The 20,883-nt window shown below is 48.0% G+C and overlaps 1 protein-coding gene across 1 annotated transcript in view; it reads left to right on the top strand.

Annotated features, from left to right (window-relative positions):
* The window catches only part of LOC140732389 (uncharacterized), a 30,041-nt gene extending 9,439 nt beyond the window's left edge, over nucleotides 1-20,602 (top strand). Inside the window, exon 2 of the mRNA XM_073054971.1 lies at nucleotides 19,629-20,602. Within this exon, the coding sequence (XP_072911072.1) occupies nucleotides 19,629-20,224 (596 nt within the window). The 3' untranslated portion in view covers nucleotides 20,225-20,602. The remainder of the gene's footprint in view (nucleotides 1-19,628) is intronic.
* The last annotated feature ends 281 nt before the right edge of the window (nucleotides 20,603-20,883 follow it).

The raw sequence follows: 20,883 nt of genomic DNA, 5'->3' as shown, positions 1-20,883 counted from the left end.
TCCAGTTCCATACACACTTTTCCACTGTCACACTTGATTGGTTCTATTCTCTCATGTCTTATTCTCTTGCTCTTCACATACTTGTAGAATGCCTTATTTAATCCTGCTCACCAATGCCTTCTCATGGCCCTTCTGGCTCTCCTAATTCATTCTTAAACTCCTTCCTGCTAGTCTTATAATCTTCTAGATCTCTATCATTACTTAGTTTTTTAAACCTTTCGTAAGCTTTCTTTTTCCCTTGACTAGATTTTCAACAGCTTTTGTACACCACAGTTCCTGTACCCTACCATCCTTTCCCTGTCTCATTGGAACGTACCTATGCAAAGCACCACATGAATATCTCCTGAACATTTGCCACATTTCTGCCGTCTGTTTCCCTGAGAACATCTGTTCTCAATTTATGCTTCCAAGTTCTTGCCTGATAGCTTTATATTTCCCCCTTACTCCAAATTCCTAACTTGTCTGTACCTATCCCTCTCCAATGCTATGGTAAAGGAGATAGAATTGTGATCACTATCTCCAAAATGCTCTCCCACTGAGAGATCTGACACCTGACCATGTTCATTTTCCAATACCAGATCAAGTACAGTTCTGGATACCCACACCATAGGAAACATCTTCTCCACATCCACCTTATCTAGTCCTTTCAATATTCAGTAGATTTCAATGAGATCCCCACACATTTTCCTAAATTCTGGAGAGTTCAGGTCCCAACCTGCCAAACACTCCTGTTATGTACCCCTAGGGTTCATCTTTTCTGTGGACAATCACTTAAAATGTCGGAGAATGAGACTGGCTTTTGGACACCGTTTGAGCTGTTACAAAGAGAGAGAGGGAGGTGTCCAACACAATGAGAGAGAGAGAGAGAGAAACTGCTCAAAAGATTGATGTCATGGTTTCTCTGAAAGTTGTTTACCTTTCCGCAAGGACACTTGCCGGCTTGTTAAAGTTCCTGCAGAGAGAGGAAGGCAGAGCAGGTTGATGAACAGCTGGTGTCCAACATGGGGAGATAAAAACCAGGTCCGCTGGGACACAGACAGACACACAGTTTGGACACTGACCGAGCTTTGTTACACCCACATGAAGGTGGGTTTTGGAGGATCAATTCGGGGAAATCGATCAGTGGCTCGCAGTGTGAAAAACTGCGACCAGTGGGGAATAATTATTTGTGTGTCCATCCTTGCCTGGGTGATAATTCCACCACTGAAGAACAGTTGTACGTATCATGGTCATAGTCAGTGACCACAACAAGACTTCAGAAGACAACGGGAAGATCAACGGCATCACCTCTCACCCCTCTCTCTCTCTCTCTCCAACGTTACTCAATAACTACCCCGAACTGAACTGAACTCTCTTCATCATATCGTAAGACTGTACCCATTTACCCCTAGGTTTGAAAGAGCCTAGTTTTGTTCCTAATTCCACACACACACACACACACACTCTCTCTCACACACACACACACACACTCTCTCTCTCACACACACACACACACACACACACACACACACACACACACACACACACACACACACACACACACACACACACACACACACACACACACACACATATATCATCGCTAACCTGTTCAATATATTTGCATTTATATTACTGTATTGCTAAGTTACTAATAAACACTATTAGTTCATAGCAATACCAGACTCCAGTGCGTTCTCCATTTCTGCTGGTTCTTTAACCCGGTCACAGGGTATGTGACACTACTCATATGTTAACCCCTTTATTCCTGGAATAATCTTCGTGAACTTCCTCAGGATTCTCTCCAATACCAACACATCCTTTCTGAGATATGGGGCCCAAGACAGTTGACAATACTCCAAGTGCAGCCTGACTAGTGTCATATCAAGGCTCAGCAATATCTCCTTGTTTTTATATTCTATTCCCCTTAAAATAAATGCCAAAAATTGCATTTGCCTTCTTTACCATCTCAACCTGTAAATTAACCTTTCTGGGAGTCTTGCACGAGAACTCCTAAGACCCTCTGTACCTCCAATGTTTGACCCCTCTCCCCATTTAGATAATAGTCTGCACTATTGCTCCTTTTACAAAGGTGCAATATCATATATTTCTCAAAATTGTATTCCATCTGCCATGTTTTTGCCCATTCTTCCAATTTGTCTAAGCCGGCTGCAATCATCTTGCTTCTTCAGTACTATATACCCCCCCCCCCCCCACCTATCATTGTATCATCTGCAAACTTTGCCACAAAGCCATCAATTCCATTACTTAAATCATTGACAAACAATGTGAAAAGTAGCAATCCCAATGCCAACCCCTGAGGAACACCACTAGTCACTGGCAGCCAACCTGAAAAGGCCCCTTTTATTCCCACCAGCTGCCTCCTGCCTGTCAGCCATTCCTCTATCCATGCCAGTATCTTTCCTGTAACGCCATAGGATTTTATCTTGTTAATCAGCCTCATGTGTGGCACCTTATTGTACACCTTCTGAAAATCCAAGTAAATGACATTCACTGCCTCTCCATTGTCCATCCAGCTTGTTACTTCCTTGAAGAACTCTAACAGATCTGAAAGGCAAGATTTCCCTTGACAGAAACCATGCTGACTTTGACTTATTTTATCATTAGTCTCCAAGTACCTCAAAATATCATCCTTAGTAATAGACTCCAACACTTTCCCAACCACTGAGGTTAGACTAACTGGCCTATAATTTTCTTTCTTTTGCCTTCCTCCCTTCAAGAGTGATGTGGTATTTGCAATTCTCCAGTCCTCCAGGACCATGCCAGAATCAAGTGATTCTTGAAAGATCATGACCATCTCTTCAGCAATCTCTCTCAGGACTCTGGGATGTAGTCCAGCTGGTCCAGGTGACTTATCCACCTTAAGACCTTTGAGTTTGCCTAGCATTTTTTTCCATTGTAATAGCAATGGCACTCACTCCTGCTCCCTGACATTCACAGACTTCTGGCACACTGCTAGTGTCTTCCACAGTGAAGACAGATGCAAAGCACCCATTAAGTTCATCTGCCATCTCTTTGTTCCCCATTACTACCTCACCAGCATCATTTACCAGTGGTCCAATATCAACTCTCACCTCCCTTTTACTCTTTATATAACTGGAAAAAGCTTCTGGTATCCTGCTTTATATTATTGGCTAGTTTACCCTCATTATTTCATCTTTTCCCTTCTTACAGCTTTTTTAATTGCTTTTTGTTCAATTTTGAAAGCTTCACAATCATCAAACTTCACATTCACTTTTGCTACCTTATATTCCGTTTCCTTGGCTTTTATGCAGTCCTTAACTTGTCAGCCATGGTTGCCTCCCCCTGCCATTTGAGAACTTCTTCCTCTGTGGGATGTATCTATCCTGTGCCTTGTGAACTTGATGCACCATCAATAACTCTCGGAGACTGGAAGTGAACGATAGGCTTTTATTAACAGCGAAAAGGGAGCACGACGTGTCGAAGACTGAGGGAGGAGCAGTGCCCCAATCGCCTTTATACAGGGGTCTGTGGGAGGAGCCACAGGAGCAGTCAGCAGAGGGGCATGGTCCAGACAGGTGTACATAGTTTATCACATTCACCCCCCCCCCCCCTTTGTTTTAAAAGGGAGTCCCACGGGGCAAAGTTCCTGACAAGTATATTTACAGGTCAAGTCTATCAGGCGGTCGAGACTGTCGCTGCGATCTAGGTAGCACCGGTGACGGTGGTTGTGCTGGCTCCGGCCTGACTTGAGGTGCCAGCCCGTTAGGCGTCAGTAAGCCCTCATGCGTGTGCGTGGTGCCCGGTATGGGAGTGTTGTGAGGAGTCTGTGTAGGGCTTGGCGTGCGTGGTGTCTCGTGGGTATATACATCGGTGGGTACAGGGTTCATAGTCACCGTGGAGTGTTCGGGGTAGGGGTCTGGTGCTCCTGCGGGCGCCAGGTCGTGGATGGAGGACCGTGTCCTCCTGCCCATCAGGTAAGACCACGTAGGCATACTGGGGGTTCACATGAAGTAGGTGAACCCTCTCGACCATCGGGGAATTTATTGCTCCTCGCATGTTTCCGGAGCAGTACTTGTCCTGGGGACGCCAGCCAAGCCGGTAGGGTGGTCCCAGTGGCAGACTTCCTGGGAAAAGAAAAGAGTCGCTCATGAGGGGTGGCATTGGTGGACGTGCATAACAGGGAGCGGATGGAGTGGAGTGCCTCGGGGAGGACCTCCTGCCAGCGAGGAGACCGGCAATCCCTTTGACCTAAGGGCTAAGAGTGTGGCCTTCCACACCGTGGCATTCTCCCTCTCCACCTGTCCATTCCCCCGGGGATTATAGCTCATTGTCCTACTAGTAGCAATACCCCTAGCCAGCAGGTACTGGTGCAGTTCGTCACTCATAAACGAGGACTCTCTGTCACTGTGGATATAGCAGGGATATCCGAACAGAGTGAAGAGCTGGCGCAGGGCTTTTATGACAGACGTGGCAGTGGTATCGGGGCAGGGGATGGCAAAGGGGAACCGTGAGTACTCATCGATCATGTTAAGAAAGTACACATTGCGGTCGGTGGAGGGAAGGGGGCCCTTAAAGTCGACACTCAGTCGCTCAAAGGGGCGGGGTGGCCTTGATAAGTTGTGCCTTTTCAGGACGGTAGAAGTGCGGTTTGCACTCAGCGCAGACTTGACAGTCCCTGGTCATCGTCCTGATGTCCTCAAGGGAGTAAGGCAGGTTCCGGGCTTTCACGAAATGGTAAAATCGGGTGACCCCCGGGTGAAAAAGATCTGCATGGAGGGCTTATAGCCCGTCGAGCTGCGCGCTGGCACATGTTCCCCATTGAGCCTTCCAGGCTGGTACAGGATGTCATAGTTGTAGGTGGAGAGTTCGATTCTCCACCTCAAAATTTTATCAGTTTTGATTTTGCCCCACTGTTGGTTGCTAAACATGAATGCAACTGAGCGCTGGTCGGTCAGCAAGGTGAACCTTTTGCCGGTGAGATAGTGCCTCCAGTGCCTAATAGCTTCCACTATGGCCTGGGCTTCTTTCTCCACCGCGGGAGTGCCGAATTTCAGGGCCCTGAAGGGTACGAGAGAAGAATGCTACCGGCCTTCCTGCCTGATTGAGGGTAGCAGCCAGCGCAAAGTCGGAGGCGTCACTCTCTACTTGGAAGGGAATAGTCTCGTCCACCGCATGCATCATTGCTTTGGCAAAGTCCCCTTTAATGCAGCTGAAGGCCATGCGGGCCTCGACTGAGAGAGGAAATGTCGTGGACTTGACCAGGGGGCGAGCCTTGTCTGCGTAGTGAGGGACCCATTGGGCATAATAGGAAAAGAAGCCCAGGCACCATTTGAGGGCTCTGAGGGTGTTAGGAAGAGGGAGTTCCAACAGGGGGCGCATACAGTCAGGGTCAGGGCCAATGACTCCATTCCCCACCACATACCCAAGGATAGCAAGTCGGGTGGTTCTGAACACACACTTGTCCCTGTTATAGGTAAGGTTAAGAGCTTTGGCCACTTGGAAAAATTGTTGGAGGTTGGTGTCATGATCCTGCCAGTCGTGACCGCAGATGGTGATGTTATCCAGATATGGGAACGTGGCCTTCAGTTGGCACTGGTCCACCATCCGGTCCATTTCCCTCTGGAAGACAGAGACACCATTCGTGACACCGAAGGGGACGCGCAGAAAGTGAAGAGCCTGCCGCCCGCCTCGAAGGCGGTGTAGGGGCGGTCCTCCGGGCGGATGGGGAGCTGGTGGTAAGCGGATTTTAGGTCTATGGTCAAGTACACCTTGTACTGAGCTATCTGATTGACCGTATCCACGATGCGGGGTAGGGGGTACGCGTCAAGCTGCGTGAACCTATTGATGGTCTGGCTATAGTCCACGACCATCCTATTTTTCTGCCCTGTCCGAACAATGACCACCTGGGCCTTCCAAGGACTTGTGCTTGGCTCAATGATCTCCTCCCTGAGCAGCCGCTGCACCTCCGACTGAATAAAGGCCCTGTCCCCATGCTGTACCTCCTGCTTTTAGTTGCCACAGGTTTACAGTTGGGGGTCAGGTTGGCGAACAGCGGTGGGGGAGGGATCTTGAGGGTGGAGAGGCTGCAAGTGGTGTCTGTAGCGCAGCTGTTGGCATGGTGTTGGGTGGGATATGCAGGTCGGTATGTGTGTGTGGTCAGTAGCGGGGTATGTGATGAATTCCCACAGAACTGAGGATTTCTGACAGTGATTGGTGGGAGGGGCCCGTCATACTCCATTGTCACACTTTTCAGGTGGCTCTGGAAGTCGAGCCCCAATAGCACAGGGGCACACAGTTGAGGCATGACCAGTAAGACAAAGTCCCGATACTCTGTGCCCTGCACCACTAGTGTCGCTACACAACCCCGCCGGATGTCTGTTGTATGCGACCCAGTAGCCATGGTGACCCTCTGGCTTACCGGCCATGTCACGAGTCTGCAGCATTGCACTGTGTCCGGGTCAATAAAACTCTCAGTGCTGCCCGTGTCAAACAGGCAGCGAGTCCTGTGCCCCTCCACCAGGATGTCCATCATTGACCTTGCAAGCTGGTGTGGAGCGCTTTGGTCGAGGGTCACGGAGACCAGGGTTGAATCGCTGTCTTGGTGCCCAGTAAGCACCCGTGGATCGGAGGCGGGGTGAGGTGGCGCCGACAAAGATGGCCGCCCCCATGCCTCGCATGCAGCAGGGAGGCAAGATGACGACCCCATGCCTCGCACGCGGCGCTGCTCGACCCCGCTCGCGGTTTGGACATACAGGCCTTGGCGAAGTGGCACTTCTTTCCGCAGCTGGAGCAGGTAGCTTCTCGGGCCGGGCAGCGTTTCCAGGGGTGCTTCTTGAGTCCGCAGAAGTAACACTTCGTGGACTTGCGACTGGCAGCAGCCATGGTCGACTCGTCGGTGGGTTATGGGGACTTCACAGACTCGCAACTGGCAGCAGCTGAGGTCGATGCTCCGGCGGGTTGCGGGGTCTGCAGCATCCATGAGGTCGGCGGGAGATCGCGTGCCTGGACAGCGTCAGCGTTGTGCAGAGTGGCCTCCAGCATGTCGGCCAGCTCGATCGCCAAATCTAAGGTAAGATCGGCGTGTTCCAGCAGCCGCTGGTGCACGTACACTGACCTGATCCCCGTGACGAAGGTGTCTCTTACTAGCAGCTCCACAATCTGTTCCACCGTCAGTCCCCTGCAGTCGCAGGCCCGCACGAGTGTCTGTAGGGCCTGGACAAACTCAGTGCTTGACTCTCCGACCCACTGCTGCCATGTCACTAAGCGATGTCTTGCGTAGACGGTGTTCACCGGCCGCAGGTACTGTCTTTTGAGGGCATCCAGTGCGCCCTGGTAGTTTGGTTGGTTCCTGATCAGGGAGTAGATCCATGGACTGACCCTGGAGAGGAGAACTCTCTGCATCGTGGCAGACTCGGTCACTGGAATCTCCTCCAGGTATGATTCGAAGCATGCTAGCCAGAGTTCGAAAGCGTCGCCGGCTTCCTGGGATTGAGGGTCAAGATCCAATCTGTCGGGTCGTAAAATGCTCTCCATGTTTTAAAAACGCTGTTAATAAAATTGATGCACCATCAATAACTCTCGGAGACTGGAAGTGAACAATAGGCTTTTATTAACAGCAAAATGGAGCACGACATCTCGAAGACTGAGGAAGGAGCAGTGCCCCAATTGCCTTTATACAGGGGTCTGTGGGAGGAGCCACAGGAACAGTAGCAGAGGGGCATGTCCAGACAGGTATATGTAGTTCACTACATTATTCCCTGAAACTTCAGCCACCTCTGCTGCTGTCATCCCTGCCAGTATCCTCATCCAATCCACCTGGGCAAGCTCCTCTCATGCCTCTGTAATTCCTTTTATTCCATTGTGATGCTTCTCCCTCTCAAACTGCAGAATAAATTCAACGATACTATGATCACTGTCCCCTAAGGGTTCCTTTATGTTAAACTCCCTAATAAGGTCTGTGTTATCACACAACACCCAATCTAAGATGGCCTTTCCCTGAGTAGGCTCAAGCACAAGCTGCTCTAAAAAGCCATCTCGTAGACATTCAACAAATTCCCTCTCTTACGATCTAAGACCAACCTGATTTTTCCAAATTCCCTGCAATTGTGACAATACCCTTATTACACGCCTTTTCCAGCTCCCTCTGCAATCTTAACCCCACATGTTGGCTACTATTTGGAGGCCGATATATGATTCCCGTAATGCTATTTTTACCCTTGCAATTTCTTAACTCCACCCACAAAGATTCAACACTCCCTGCCCCTATGTCACCTCTTTCTAAAGATGTAATTTCATCTCTTACCAACAGATCCACACTACCGCCTACGCCTTCCTGCCTGTCCTTTCAATACAAATTATGTCCTTTGATGTTAAGGTCCCAACTATTGCCTTCTTTCAGCCACGACTCATTGATGCCCACAATGTCATACGAACCAATCTAATTGCGCCACAAATTCATCCACCTTATTCCAAACACTACATGCATTTAAATACAGCACCTTCAGTCCTGCATTCTCCGCCCTTTCGAGAGAAGAGAAGGAGTAAGAGGGGAACCAGAATGGGGAATGGAAAAAGAGAGAAGGGCATTATAAGGATTACCCCTCAATAATAATTGTCAGTTAGGTCACAGAGAGAAATGTATTTACTGGCAATCACTTTTATTGTCCCAACTAACAAGCACACGAATTTACAGAACTGAATATCTACGAGATTTCCCTGACCCTCCATGGACAGTCAAAGAAGAGAAAAGGTAATACCTAGGAAAAAGACCAGTCCAGTCCTGCCCAGGTGTTCCTCGCGGTTCCAATGTGATCCCCACGTGTCCAACACAGGATCCTCCACATACACGGTGATTGGTCTCTGGAGAGTTGTCACTGCCTGTGCTCACCAAATCCTCCATTCTTATTCTTTTCCCTATCAGATCAATCTATGATGTTTCAATTTCAAACAAGAAAATCTGCAGATGCTGGAAATCCAGGTGATACACACAAAATGCCGGAGGAACTCAGCAGGCCAGGCAGTATGTACGGAAAAGAGCACAGTCGACGTTTCAAGCCGAGACCCTTCTGCAGGGCTGTTTCAATTTCGTTGGCTTGAGGTCATCTGCCTGTGCTGTTTCCTTCAGCCTTGTGCCTTTTGTTCTGTCCAATTCAGGCTGGTTCACACCACTCTAACCAGGTCACCCATTGATCCACCATCAATAACTCTCGGAGACGTGAGGCGAGATATAGGCTTTTATTGGCTGGAAGAAAGAACAAGCAGCAAGTGACCACCACACTACATCCTGGAGACTGAGGAAGGGGCTGTGCCTCCGATCGCCTTTATACCGGGGTCTGTGGGAGGAGCCACAGGAGCAGTCAGCGGGGGGGGGGGGGGGACGTGTCCAGACAGGTATATGTAGTTCACCACATGCACCCCCCTTTGTTTTAAAAGGGAGACCCCATGGGGTGAAGTTTCTTACAAGTATATTTACAGGTGAAGTCTATCAGGCGGTCAAATCTGTCGCTGCGATCTACGTAGCACCGGCGGTGATTGCACAGGTGCTGGTGGTGATTGCACAGGTGCCGGTGGTGATTGCACAGGTGCCGGTGGTGGTGATTGCACAGGTGCCGGAGGTGGTGATTGCACAGGTGCCGGTGGTGATTGCACAGGTGCCGGTGGTGGTGATTGCACAGGTGCTGGTGGTGATTGCACAGGTGCCGGAGGTGGTGATTGCACAGGTGCCGGAGGTGGTGATTGCACCGGAACGGTGGTTGTGCTGGTTCCGGCCTAACTGGAGGTGTCAGCCCACTAGGCGTCAGTGATCCCTCATGCGTGTGCGAGGCGCCTGGTATATGCGTGTCGTGAGGAGTCTGTGTAGGGCTCGGTGTGCGCGGTGTCACCTCGGGTACAGGGTTCATAATTACTGTGGAGTGTTCGGGGTAGTGGTCTGCTGCTCCTGCGGGCGCCAGGTCGCGGACGGAGACCGTGTCCTCCCGCCCATCAGGTAAGACCACGTAGGCATACTGGGGGTTCGCATGTAGTAGGTGAACCTTCTCAACCAGCGGGGAGTATTTATTGCTCCGCGCATGTTTCCGGAGCAGCACTGGCCCTGGGGATGTCAGCCAAGCCGGTAGGGTGGTCCCAGTGACAGACTTCCTGGGAAAAGAAAAGAGGTGCTCATGAGGGGTGGCATTGGTGGACGTGCATAGCAGGGAGTGGATGGAGTGGAGTGCCTCGGGGAGGACCTCCTGCCATCGAGAGACTGGCAACCCCTTTGACTTAAGGGCTAAAAGTGTGGCCTTCCACACTGTGGCATTCTCCCTCTCCACCTGTCCATTTCCCTGGGGATTATAGCTCGTGGTCCTACTAGTAGCAATGAGCTGCTTCTGGAGCTTGAGAGTCCAAGTCTAATTTTTCCGGACGTAAAATACTCTCCATGTTTTAAAACTTCCAGCCAATAAAATTGATGCACCATCAATAACTCTCGGAGACGTGAGACGAGATATAGGCTTTTATTGGCTGGAAGAAAGAACAAACAGCAAATGACCACCACACGACATCCTGGAGACTGAGGAAGGGGCAGTGCCTCCGATCGCCTTTATACAGGGGTCTGTGGGAGGAGCCACAGGAGCAGTCAGCGGTGGTGGGGGGGGTGCGTGTCCAGACAGGTATATGTAGTTCACCACACCCATTCACAGAGCCCAGCCGACCAGATCACAGGCTGTTCCTTCGGCAACCTGCCATTTTACATAATAAACAGGTTTTTTATCTGAGAATTGCCTCAGTGACAGCAGATCATTAGCAGAAACTCTTTGTGTCCACATTCAACTGCTCCAATTAAGTTATCTCGGAGCTCTAGTATCAAATGTTTGGCGATAATAAAGTAAAGTAAACCTGAGAGTGGCCTGATTGTGGCGGTAGAGCAGTTCATGTCGAAATGGGAATGGGAAGTAGAATTAAAATTAGTGCCTACTGGGAAATTCAGTAGGCATTGACCACTCACTTGTAAACACATATGAAAGAGGGCAGCACTGGACTTCCTTTTGTGAAATGAGGCGGGGCGAGTGATTGATATGTCAGTGGGTGGGGGGGGGGTTTCTAGTCCTTTTCCAAAAGAGGTTTACTCAGCGATTACAGCATCACATCATTATGACACCGCAGCATTCTATGATTCCTACTGTTTACAGTCAAGGGCTTCACATTACAACACTGTCATCTCTCTCCAGAGTACTCTCAAGCATCTGTGGTGCCCATCGGTGCCAGAAAGCCCCCGGTGTACCCGTGGACAGTGCTTGCTCTCCCTCCAGAGACACACGAGCATAGACTTAACCCCTGGAAGAGTGACAGGCACTTAGACACCAGTTAGATTTTAAATTGTTATGGAACTATGGAACATCTCAAAACTTTCGTGCCATTTTAAAAGTTGCTTCCCAGAGGCAATTTATCTGATCGACCATTCTAGTTAGCAACCCCACCCCTTCTGTCTATTACTCCTGTCACTGCAGTGTAAACATTTGAAATCACCTTTTTATAATGCTGTTTATATTGTAAATACAATCTGGTATTTATACACATTATATTCTATAGCCATACTTTAACATCTAACTTTATTTTTTAATAATCCTTTATTCTTTATAACTGTTGAATGTTGTTTGTTGTTGCATGTCGCACCCTGACCAGTGCTCCACAGCAAATTCCTAACACGTGTAAATGCACAAGCTGAATAGAGTAGAGAAAGATAGGTCTGGTGGAAAAGTTAAGATCCTGAATTGGGATAAGGAAATTTTTTTAAGGAATGAGACAGGACCTTGCACGGTTTGATTGGAAGAGGCTCTTTGCAGGTGAAGGGACCTCTGGCAAGTGGGAGGCCTTTTCATGGTGAGATACGGAAGAGTTCAGGGACAGCGTGTCCCTGTCGGAGTGAAAAGCAAGGCTGGCAGCTTTGGGAACCCTGGTGGACGCGGGATATCGAGGCTCTGGATTTGGAAAAAGGGAGGCGTATTACAGGCATAGGCAAACTGGGATCAAGTAAATCGCTTGAGTAGTATAAGAGGAAAACCAGGAGGGCGAAGAGGACAGTGTGATACCTTTGATAGGTAAGGTAAAGGAGAACTCTAAGAGATTCAACAATCAGGGTTGGGGGGGAAGAGGGGGTCACCATTACAGCTCGGGGCATCAGAGTTTGGAGCTCAATTCTGGCACCGTCTGTAAGGAATTTGTATGTTCTCCCTGTAACTGCGTGGGCTTCCTCCAGGTATTCCGGTTTCCTCCCACAGTCCAAAGATGTACCGGTTAGTAGGTTAATTGGTCATTGTAAATTGTTCTGTGATTGGGCTAGGGTGCAATAGGTAGATTGCTATGCAGCACAGTTTGTTGGGCCACAAGGCCTGTCCTGTTCTGTATCTCTAAATAGAAAATATATTAAGATTAAAAAGAAACGAAAAAGAGAATATGTATCCTTAAAAGATCAATATGATTACCTAAAAACAGAGCCATGGGAGATGAGCAAGATGTTAAACAACTATTGATCATGGAGAAGGTGATGAAAGCTGAGTATCAAGGGGATTGAATAGTAACATCTGGAACATATTCACGTTTCAAAGGACGAGGTGCTGGCGATGTTAAAGCATATCAACATCAATCGATCCCTGGGTCTGGCCAACTTTGACCTTCGGAAAGCCAGGAGAGAAACTGCAATGGCACAGTAGGGGCACTTGCAACATCTTCAGGCAAGGGTGAGGGCGCAGAAGACTGGAAAGTGGAAAATATTGTGCCGTTATTTAAAACAGCTGTAAGGACAAGGCAGGAAACTACAGGCTGGTGAGCCTAACATGGAGAGGAGATTTTGAGGGACAGGATCTACCTGCATTTGGAAAGGCAAAGACTGATTAGGGATAGTCAGTGGGGCTTTTGCATGGGAATTTGTTTGATACTATAGGTGTTGCCTCCGTGGTCTTTATCAATGTCAAAAAAGTCTCACATGGTAAATTAGTCTAGAAGATTATCCTGTAGATTATCCTGCAATGGGTGGAAACATGCATAATTCACAACCACTGACATTGAGGTGGGGTTCCCTTTAACAGGCTGGTCTGACGTGATGACATAATCATGTGAAGTTTTTTACCGGGCTTTATGCTCTGTGTTTGGAGGACAATAAAGGAGTTTTTATCCTTTCCTTTAAACTTAAAACACCCCTGGGTTTTATTTGCGAAAACCTATTGTACCACATGAGATCTAGGGCAAGCTAGCTAATTGGTTACAAAATTGGCTTGGGGGAAGAAGAATAGAGGGTTGTTTTCCAGCTTGGAGGACTGTGACCAGTGGTGTGCTGAAGGAATCGGAGTTCTATTCATTGTTGTTTCCCATCTATATTAACAATTTGGATGAGAATGTAGTTGGCATGGATAGCAAGTTTGCATATGGCGCCAAAATTGATGGTATAGTGGATAGTGATTTAGGGAAACCAATTTCATGACATATGCCAGTGATGTTAAATCTGATTCTGATTCTGAACTGGGGAAATGGGCGAAAAATGGCCAAAGGATTCCCACTGCAGTCTGTAAGGAGTGTGTACATTCTTCTTGTTACCATGTAGGCTTTGTCCAGATGCTCCGGTTTCCTCCCGCATTCCAAGGACGTACGGATTAAGGTTAGTGAATTGTGGGCACGCTATGTTGGCACAGGAAGCTTGGTGATATTTGCAGGCTGCCCCCAACACATCCTCAGAGTGCGTTGGATGTTGACACAAAATGATATAGTTCGCCATATGTTTTGATGTACCTGTGCAAATAAAGCTGATCGTTAAGATGGAAGTTCGCTCGGACAAATGTAAGGCATTGCACATTGTTGGGCTGTGTTAGTCGTTGACACAAACGATGCATTTCATTGTAAGTTTTGATGTACATGTGACAAATAAAGCCACTTTAAGGTGGAATTTAACTCGGGCAAATGTGAGGTGTAGAGTAACCCACAGAAAATGCTGGAGGAACTCAGCAGGTTGGGCAGTATCTGTGAAAATGAATAAGCAGTCAACATTTTGAGACAAGGCCCTTCATCAGTACTGGAAAGGAAGGGGGAAGAAGCCAGACGAAGGAGATGGGGGCAGAGGAAGGAGGAGAAGCTAGAAGATGATAGGCGAAGCCAGGTGGGTGGGGGAGAGATGAAGAACAAAGCCAGGAAGTGATAGGCGGAAAAGGTAAAGGGCTGGAGAAGAAGGAACCTCATAGGAGAGGAGAGTGGATCAAGGGAGGAAGGAAAGGAGGAGGGTCACTAGGGGGAGGTGATAAGCAGGTGAGGAGAAGACAAGAGGTAAGAGGGGAGCCAGAGTGGGGAATTGAAGACAAAGGAAGAGGGAGGGGGAATCTTACCTTGAAGCTGGAAAAGTCGATTTTCATTCCATCAGGTCATTAAGCTGGAAAAGGTACAGAAAAGATTCACAGCGATGTTACCAGGACTGGGTGGCTTTAGTTATGAGGAAAGCCTGGACACCTGGTACTACTTTCCCCTGGTGTACTGGAGGCTGAAGGGTGACATAAAATCAAGAGAGGCATAGATAAGGTGGATGGTCGCAGTCTTTTTCCCAGGGTAGGGAATCAGAATTGTGCTCAATAGCACTGGCTTATTTAGTGAAACTTGTTGTTATGCAGCAGCAACACATTGCAATACATAATAGTATAAACTGTCAATTTTCTATATAGTTAAATAAAATAAGCTGTGCAAAAAGAGTAAAAAAAATAGTGAGGTAGTGTTCATGGGTTCAGTGTCCATTCAGAAATCTGATGGCAGAGGAGAAGGAGCTGTTCCTGAATCACTGAGTGTGTACCTTCAGGCTCCTGTACCTCCTCCCTGATGGTAACAGTGAGAAAAGGGCATGCCCTGGGTGATGGGGGTCCTTGATGATAGATGCCACCTTTCTGAGGCACTGCTCCCTGAGGATGTTTTGGATACTATGGAGGCCAGTATCCATGATGGAGCTGATGAATTTTAAACTTGGGCATCAGCTAGAAGGCCTAATCCCCTTCCGGGTGAACAGAAATGCTGTGACCTCTGGCAAAACCCGTGGAGGAGGTCTCAGTGTCTACCTCAATAAGAAGTGCTGTGTGAACGCCTCGGTAGTAATGGCCCACTGCTCACCGTAGGTAGAGTTTTTAATGGTGAAGTGCAGGGCCCTCTACTTACCGAGGGAGTTCACGGCTGGTGCGATTATTGCTGTTTACTTTCCCCCCGTGCTGGTATTGGGGATGCTCTATGGTGCAATCTGCAGCCCCGCAGCTACTCATCCGAATGCTGTCTTCATTCTTGCTGGTGACTTATTATGCCAACTTAAAAAGAGTCCTGCCCAAGTTCAAACAACAACACACACAAAATGCTGGTGGAACACAGCAGGCCAGGCAGCATCTATAGGGAGAAGCGCTGTCGACGTTTCGGGCCAAGACCCTTCGTCAGGACTAACCGAAAGGAAAGATAGTAAGAGATTTGAAAGTAGTGGGGGGAGGGGGAAATGCAAAATGATAGGAGAAGACCGGAGGGGGTGGGGTGAAGCTAAGAGCTGGAAAGGTGATTGGCGAAAGTGATACAGAGCTGGAGAAGGGAAAAGATCATGAGATGGGAGGCCTCAGGAGAAAGAAAGGAGGGGGGGAGCACCAGAGGGAGATGGAGAACAGGCAAACAACTAAATATGTCAGGATGGGGTAAGAAAGGGAGGAGGGGCATTAACGGAAGTTAGAGAAGTCAATGTTCATGCCATCAGGTTGGAGGCTACCCAGCCGGTGTATAAGGTGTTGTTCCTCCAACCTGAGTTTGGATTCATTTTGACAATAGAGGAGGCCATGGATAGACATATCAGAATGGGAATGGGACGTGGAATTAAAATGTGTGGCCACTGGGAGATCCTGCTTTTTCTGGCGGACCGAGCGTAGGTGTTCAGCGAAACGGTCTCCCAGTCTACGTCAGGTCTCACCAATATATAAAAGGCCACATCGGGAGCACCGGACGCAGTATACCACACCAGCCGACTCACAGGTGAAGTGTCGCCTCACCTGGAAGGACTGTCTGGGGCCCTGAATGGTGGTGAGGGAGGAAGTGTAAGGGCAGGTGTAGCACTTGTTCTGTTTACAAGGATAAGTGCCAGGAGGGAGATCGGTGGGAAGGGATGGGGGGGGGGGGGGACGAGTGGACAAGGGAGTCGCATAGGGAGCGATCCCTATGGAAAGCAGAAAGAGGGGGGAGGGAAAGATGTGTTTGGTAGTGGGATCCCGTTGGAGGTGGCGGAAGTTACGGAGAATTATACGTTGGACCTGGAGGCTGGTGGGGTGGTAGGTAAGGACAAGGGGAACCCTATCCCGAGTGGGGTGGCGGGCGGATGGAGTGAGGGCAGATGGGCGGGAAATGGGAGAGATGCGTTTGAGAGCAGAGTTGATGGTGGACGAAGGGAAGCCCCTTTGTTTAAAAAAGAAAGGCATCTCCTTCGTCCTGGAATGAAAAGCCTCATCCTGAGAGCCGATGCAGCGGAGACGGAGGAATTGTGAGAAGGGGATAGCATTTTTGCAAGAGACAGGGTGGGAAGAGGAATAGTCCAGGTAGCTGTGAGAGTCTGTAGGCTTATAGTAGATATCAGTAGATAGGCCGTCTCCAGAGATGGAGACAGAAAGATCAAGAAAGGGGAGGGAGGTGTCGGAAATGGACCAGGTAAATTTGAAGGCAGGGTGAAGGTTGGAGGCAAAGTTAATGAAGTCGACGAGCTCAGCATGCGTGCAAGAGGCAGCGTCAATGCAGTCGTCGATGTAGTGAAGGAAAAGAGGGGGATGGATACAGGTATAGACTTGGAACATGGACTGTTCCACAAAGCCAACAAAACGGCAGGCATAACTGGGACCCATACGGGTGCCCATGGCTACACCCTTGGTTTGGAGGAAGTGGGGGGAGCCAAAGGAGAAATAATTGAGAGTAAGAACTAATTCTGCTAGACGGAGGAGAGTGGTGGTAGAGGGGAATTGGTTAAGTCTGGAATCCAAAAAAAAGCGAAGAGCTTCGAGACCATCTCGGTGGGGGATGGAGGTATATAGGGACACCAGCCTCCAGGTCCAACATATAATTCTCCGTAACTTCCGCCACCTCCAACGGGATCCCACTACCAAACACATTTTTCCCTCCCCCCCACTTTCTGCTTTTCGCAGGGATCGCTCCCAACGCGACTCCCTTGTCCGCTCGTCCCCCCCATCCCTTCCCACTGATCTCCCTCTTGGCACTTATCCTTGTAAACAGAACAAATGCTACACCTGCCCTTACACCTCCTCCCTCACCACCATTCAGGGCCCCAGACAGTCCTTCCAGGTGAGGCGACACTTCACCTGTGAGTCGGCTGGTGTGGTATACTGCGTCCGGTGCTCCCGGTGTGGCCTTTTATATATTGGTGAGACCCAACGCAGACTGGGAGACCATTTCGCTGAACACCTACGCTCGGTCCGCCAGAAAAAGCAGGATCTCCCAGTGGCCACACATTTTAATTCCACATCCCATTCCCATTCTGATATGTCTATCCATGGCCTCCTCTATTGTCAAAATGAATCCAAACTCAGGTTGGAGGAACAACACCTTATATACCGGCTGGGTAGCCTCCAACCTGATGGCATGATCATTGACTTCTCTAACTTCCGTTAATGCCCCTCCTCTCCTTCTTACCCCATCCCTGACATATTTAGTTGTTTGCCTGTTCTCCATCTCCCTCTGGTGCTCCCCCCCCCCTCCTTTCTTTCTCCTGAGGCCTCCCATCCCATGATCCTTTCCCTTCTCCAGCTCTGTATCACTTTCGCCAATCACCTTTCCAGCTCTTAGCTTCATCCCACCCCCTCCGGTCTTCTCCTATCATTTCGCATTTCCCCCTCCCCCCACTACTTTCAAATCTCTTACTATCTTTCCTTTCGGTTAGTCCTGACGAAGGGTCTCGGCCCGAAACGTCGACAGCGCTTCTCCCTATAGATGCTGCCTGGCCTGCTGTATTCCACCAGCATTTTGTGTGTGTTGTTGTTTGAATTTCTAGCATCTGCAGATTTCCTCGTGCCTGCCCAAGTTCTACCAGCCTGTTAACTTCGCAACCAGAGGCAAGTCGTGGAGCCTACAAGGCTATCCCCCATCCTCGCCTCGGATACTCAGACCATGTATTATAGACAATAGACAATAGGTGCAGAAGTAGACCATTCGGCCCTTCGAGCCTGCACCGCCATTTTGAGATCATGGCTGATCAATTCCTATCAATACCCGGTTCCTGCCTTGTCCCCATATCCCTTGATTCCCCTATCCATAAGATACCTATCTAGCTCCTTCTTGAAAGCATCCAGAGAATTGGCCTCCACTACCTTCCGAGGCAGTGCATTCCAAACCCCCACAACTCTCTGGGAGAAGAAGTTTTTCCTTAACTCTGTCCTAAATGACCTACCCCTTATTCTCAAACCATGCCCTCTGGTACTGGACTCTCCCAGCATCTGGAACATATTTCCTGCCTCTATCTTGTCCAATCCCTTAATAATCTTATATGTTTCAATCAAATCCCCTCTCAATCTCCTTTATTCCAGCGTGTACAAGCCCAGTCTCTCTAACCTCTCTGCATAAGACAGTCCAGACATCCCAGGAATTAACCTCGTGAATCTACGCTGCACTTTCTCTACAGCCAGGATGTCCTTCTTTAACCCTGGAGACCAAAACTGTACACAATACTCCAGGTGTGGTCTCACCAGGGCTCTGTACAAATGCAAGAGGATTTCCTTGCTCTTGTACTCAATTCCCTTTGTAATAAAGGCCAACATTCCATTAGCCTTCTTCACTGCCTGCTGCACTTGCTCATTCACCTTCAGTGACTGATGAACAAGGACTCCTAGATCTCTTTGTATTTCTCCCTTACCTAACTCTACACCGTTCAGATAATAATCTGCCTTCCTGTTCTTACTCCCAAAGTGGATAACCTCACACTTATTCACATTAAACGCCATCTGCCAAGTATCTGCCCACTCACCCAGCCTGTCCAAGTCACCCTGAATTCTCCTAACATCCTCATCACATGTCACACTGCCACCCAGCTTAGTATCATCAGCAAATTTGCTGATGTTATTTTCTATGCCTTCATCCAAATCGTTAACGTAAATGGTAAACAGCTGTGGTCCCAATACCGAGCCCTGTGGCACCCCACTAGTCACCACCTGCCATTCCGAGAAACACCCATTCACCACTACCCTTTGCTTTCTATCTGCCAACCAGTTTTCTATCCATGTCAATGCCTTCCCCCCGATGCCCTGAGCTTTGATTTTACCCACCAATCTCCTATGTGGGACCTTATCAAATGCCTTCTGAAAATCAAGGTACACTACATCCACTGGATCTCCTCCGTCTAACTTCCTGGTTACATCCTCGAAAAACTCCAACAGATTAGTCAAGCATGATTTGCCCTTGGTAAATCCATGCTGGCTCAGCCCAATCCTATCACTGCTATCTAGATATGCCACTATTTCATCCTTAATAATGGACTCTAGCATCTTTCCCACCACCGATGTCAGGCTGACAGGTCGATAGTTCTCTGTTTTCTCCCTCCCTCCTTTCTTGTTGTACATATGTACAGTCAAATATCAATAAACTTGAAATTGAACTTGAACATATGAACAGAAATTGAATTTCTTATGTTCTTCAAATTGCAGGTGTAATTAAACATGCCAGAAGAGATTTGTTCAACCCACCGATCAAAACTGTGTCTGTCAACTGCTCAGTCGATAAACCTCCAGCACTGGACGAAGACCTTCCTGTCAACAATATCATGCTTGCCTTTCCAAATAAAGACTATGTCCGGGATAGTGAAACACCATGGCACATTCATCTAGATATCCACCGTATGCTGCTGGCTCAGAAAACAGGGCGAAAGAGTCAGGTGGAGGCAGACGAGAGGTCAGATGTTCAAAGCCCCCAATTACCTGTGGTGAGCAGAGGCACTTCAGATGAGGGTGACACATCAGATGACGACCAAAAATCCAATGGTGATGCTACAGCAGTTTCCTCCTGCAAAGCCAATGAGTTAAAGAAGACATTCCATTCACTCTACAGATATAATCACCATATCCCGCAGATCAACAAAAGGTTTTCATTTCCAAATGAGAGATCAAACATATGGGCAAGCAAAAATGGTCACGTAACCAGAATATCACCGATCACAAAAGGGGATTATTACCCATTCCCTCACATGAAGACTCCTAGGAAATCTGACACTGCCAAGGGCCTTGGTTTATACAACAAGTATTAAAATATTTCCAACTACAGTTCCCTCAGAAATGCAAAGTACAAGTGAAACCAACATCTGCTCCTTTCCAAGAACTTAATTTTGTTGTTTATCTTTCTTAAAAAACATCATGGAATCAATTTATTTAAAAAATAAAATAGCTCTTTAAGATAGGCTACTAAGTAAACAAACTCGATCTGTGGTGACAGAACAGGCAACACATTGCAGAGTTACTTCCCTTGATCATAAAACTTCTAAACCAGATGTGTGTGTGAGTGGAGTCCAAAGAATTTCAAAAAGTGCACGAGTAAGGCAGTAGTTTTATTTTTAAAGTGTCATTATAATTTATGTAAATTATGTAATAAAGTAAACAGATTAACTACTGTGCTGTGCAGAAAATAATTCTACAGTTTATTGTGCTTCCTTCCATTTGTACATTGTCTTGCTTTAGTTGGGGCATAGTTTCTCGAATTAAGGTTTTTATTTTCCTTCCAATTAAGGCGAAACACTCAATAATGCAACTATCAAAGCTGCTTCAAATGATAATTGAAATGTGGATTAAAACACATAGGACCAATAAAACTGCATCATTGGGTATCATTATTTGAATGCTCAATGCACATTTATGATACTCCTTCATTAACCCTTTCAAAATGGTTTCCTCAGTTTAACTCATTGTTGTT

The sequence above is a fragment of the Hemitrygon akajei genome, chromosome 8, assembly GCF_048418815.1.
Source record: "Hemitrygon akajei chromosome 8, sHemAka1.3, whole genome shotgun sequence".
Classification (NCBI taxonomy): Eukaryota; Metazoa; Chordata; class Chondrichthyes; order Myliobatiformes; family Dasyatidae; genus Hemitrygon; species Hemitrygon akajei.
Note: the sequence above shows the minus strand (reverse complement) of the source record. Positions and strands in the feature narration are given on the sequence as shown.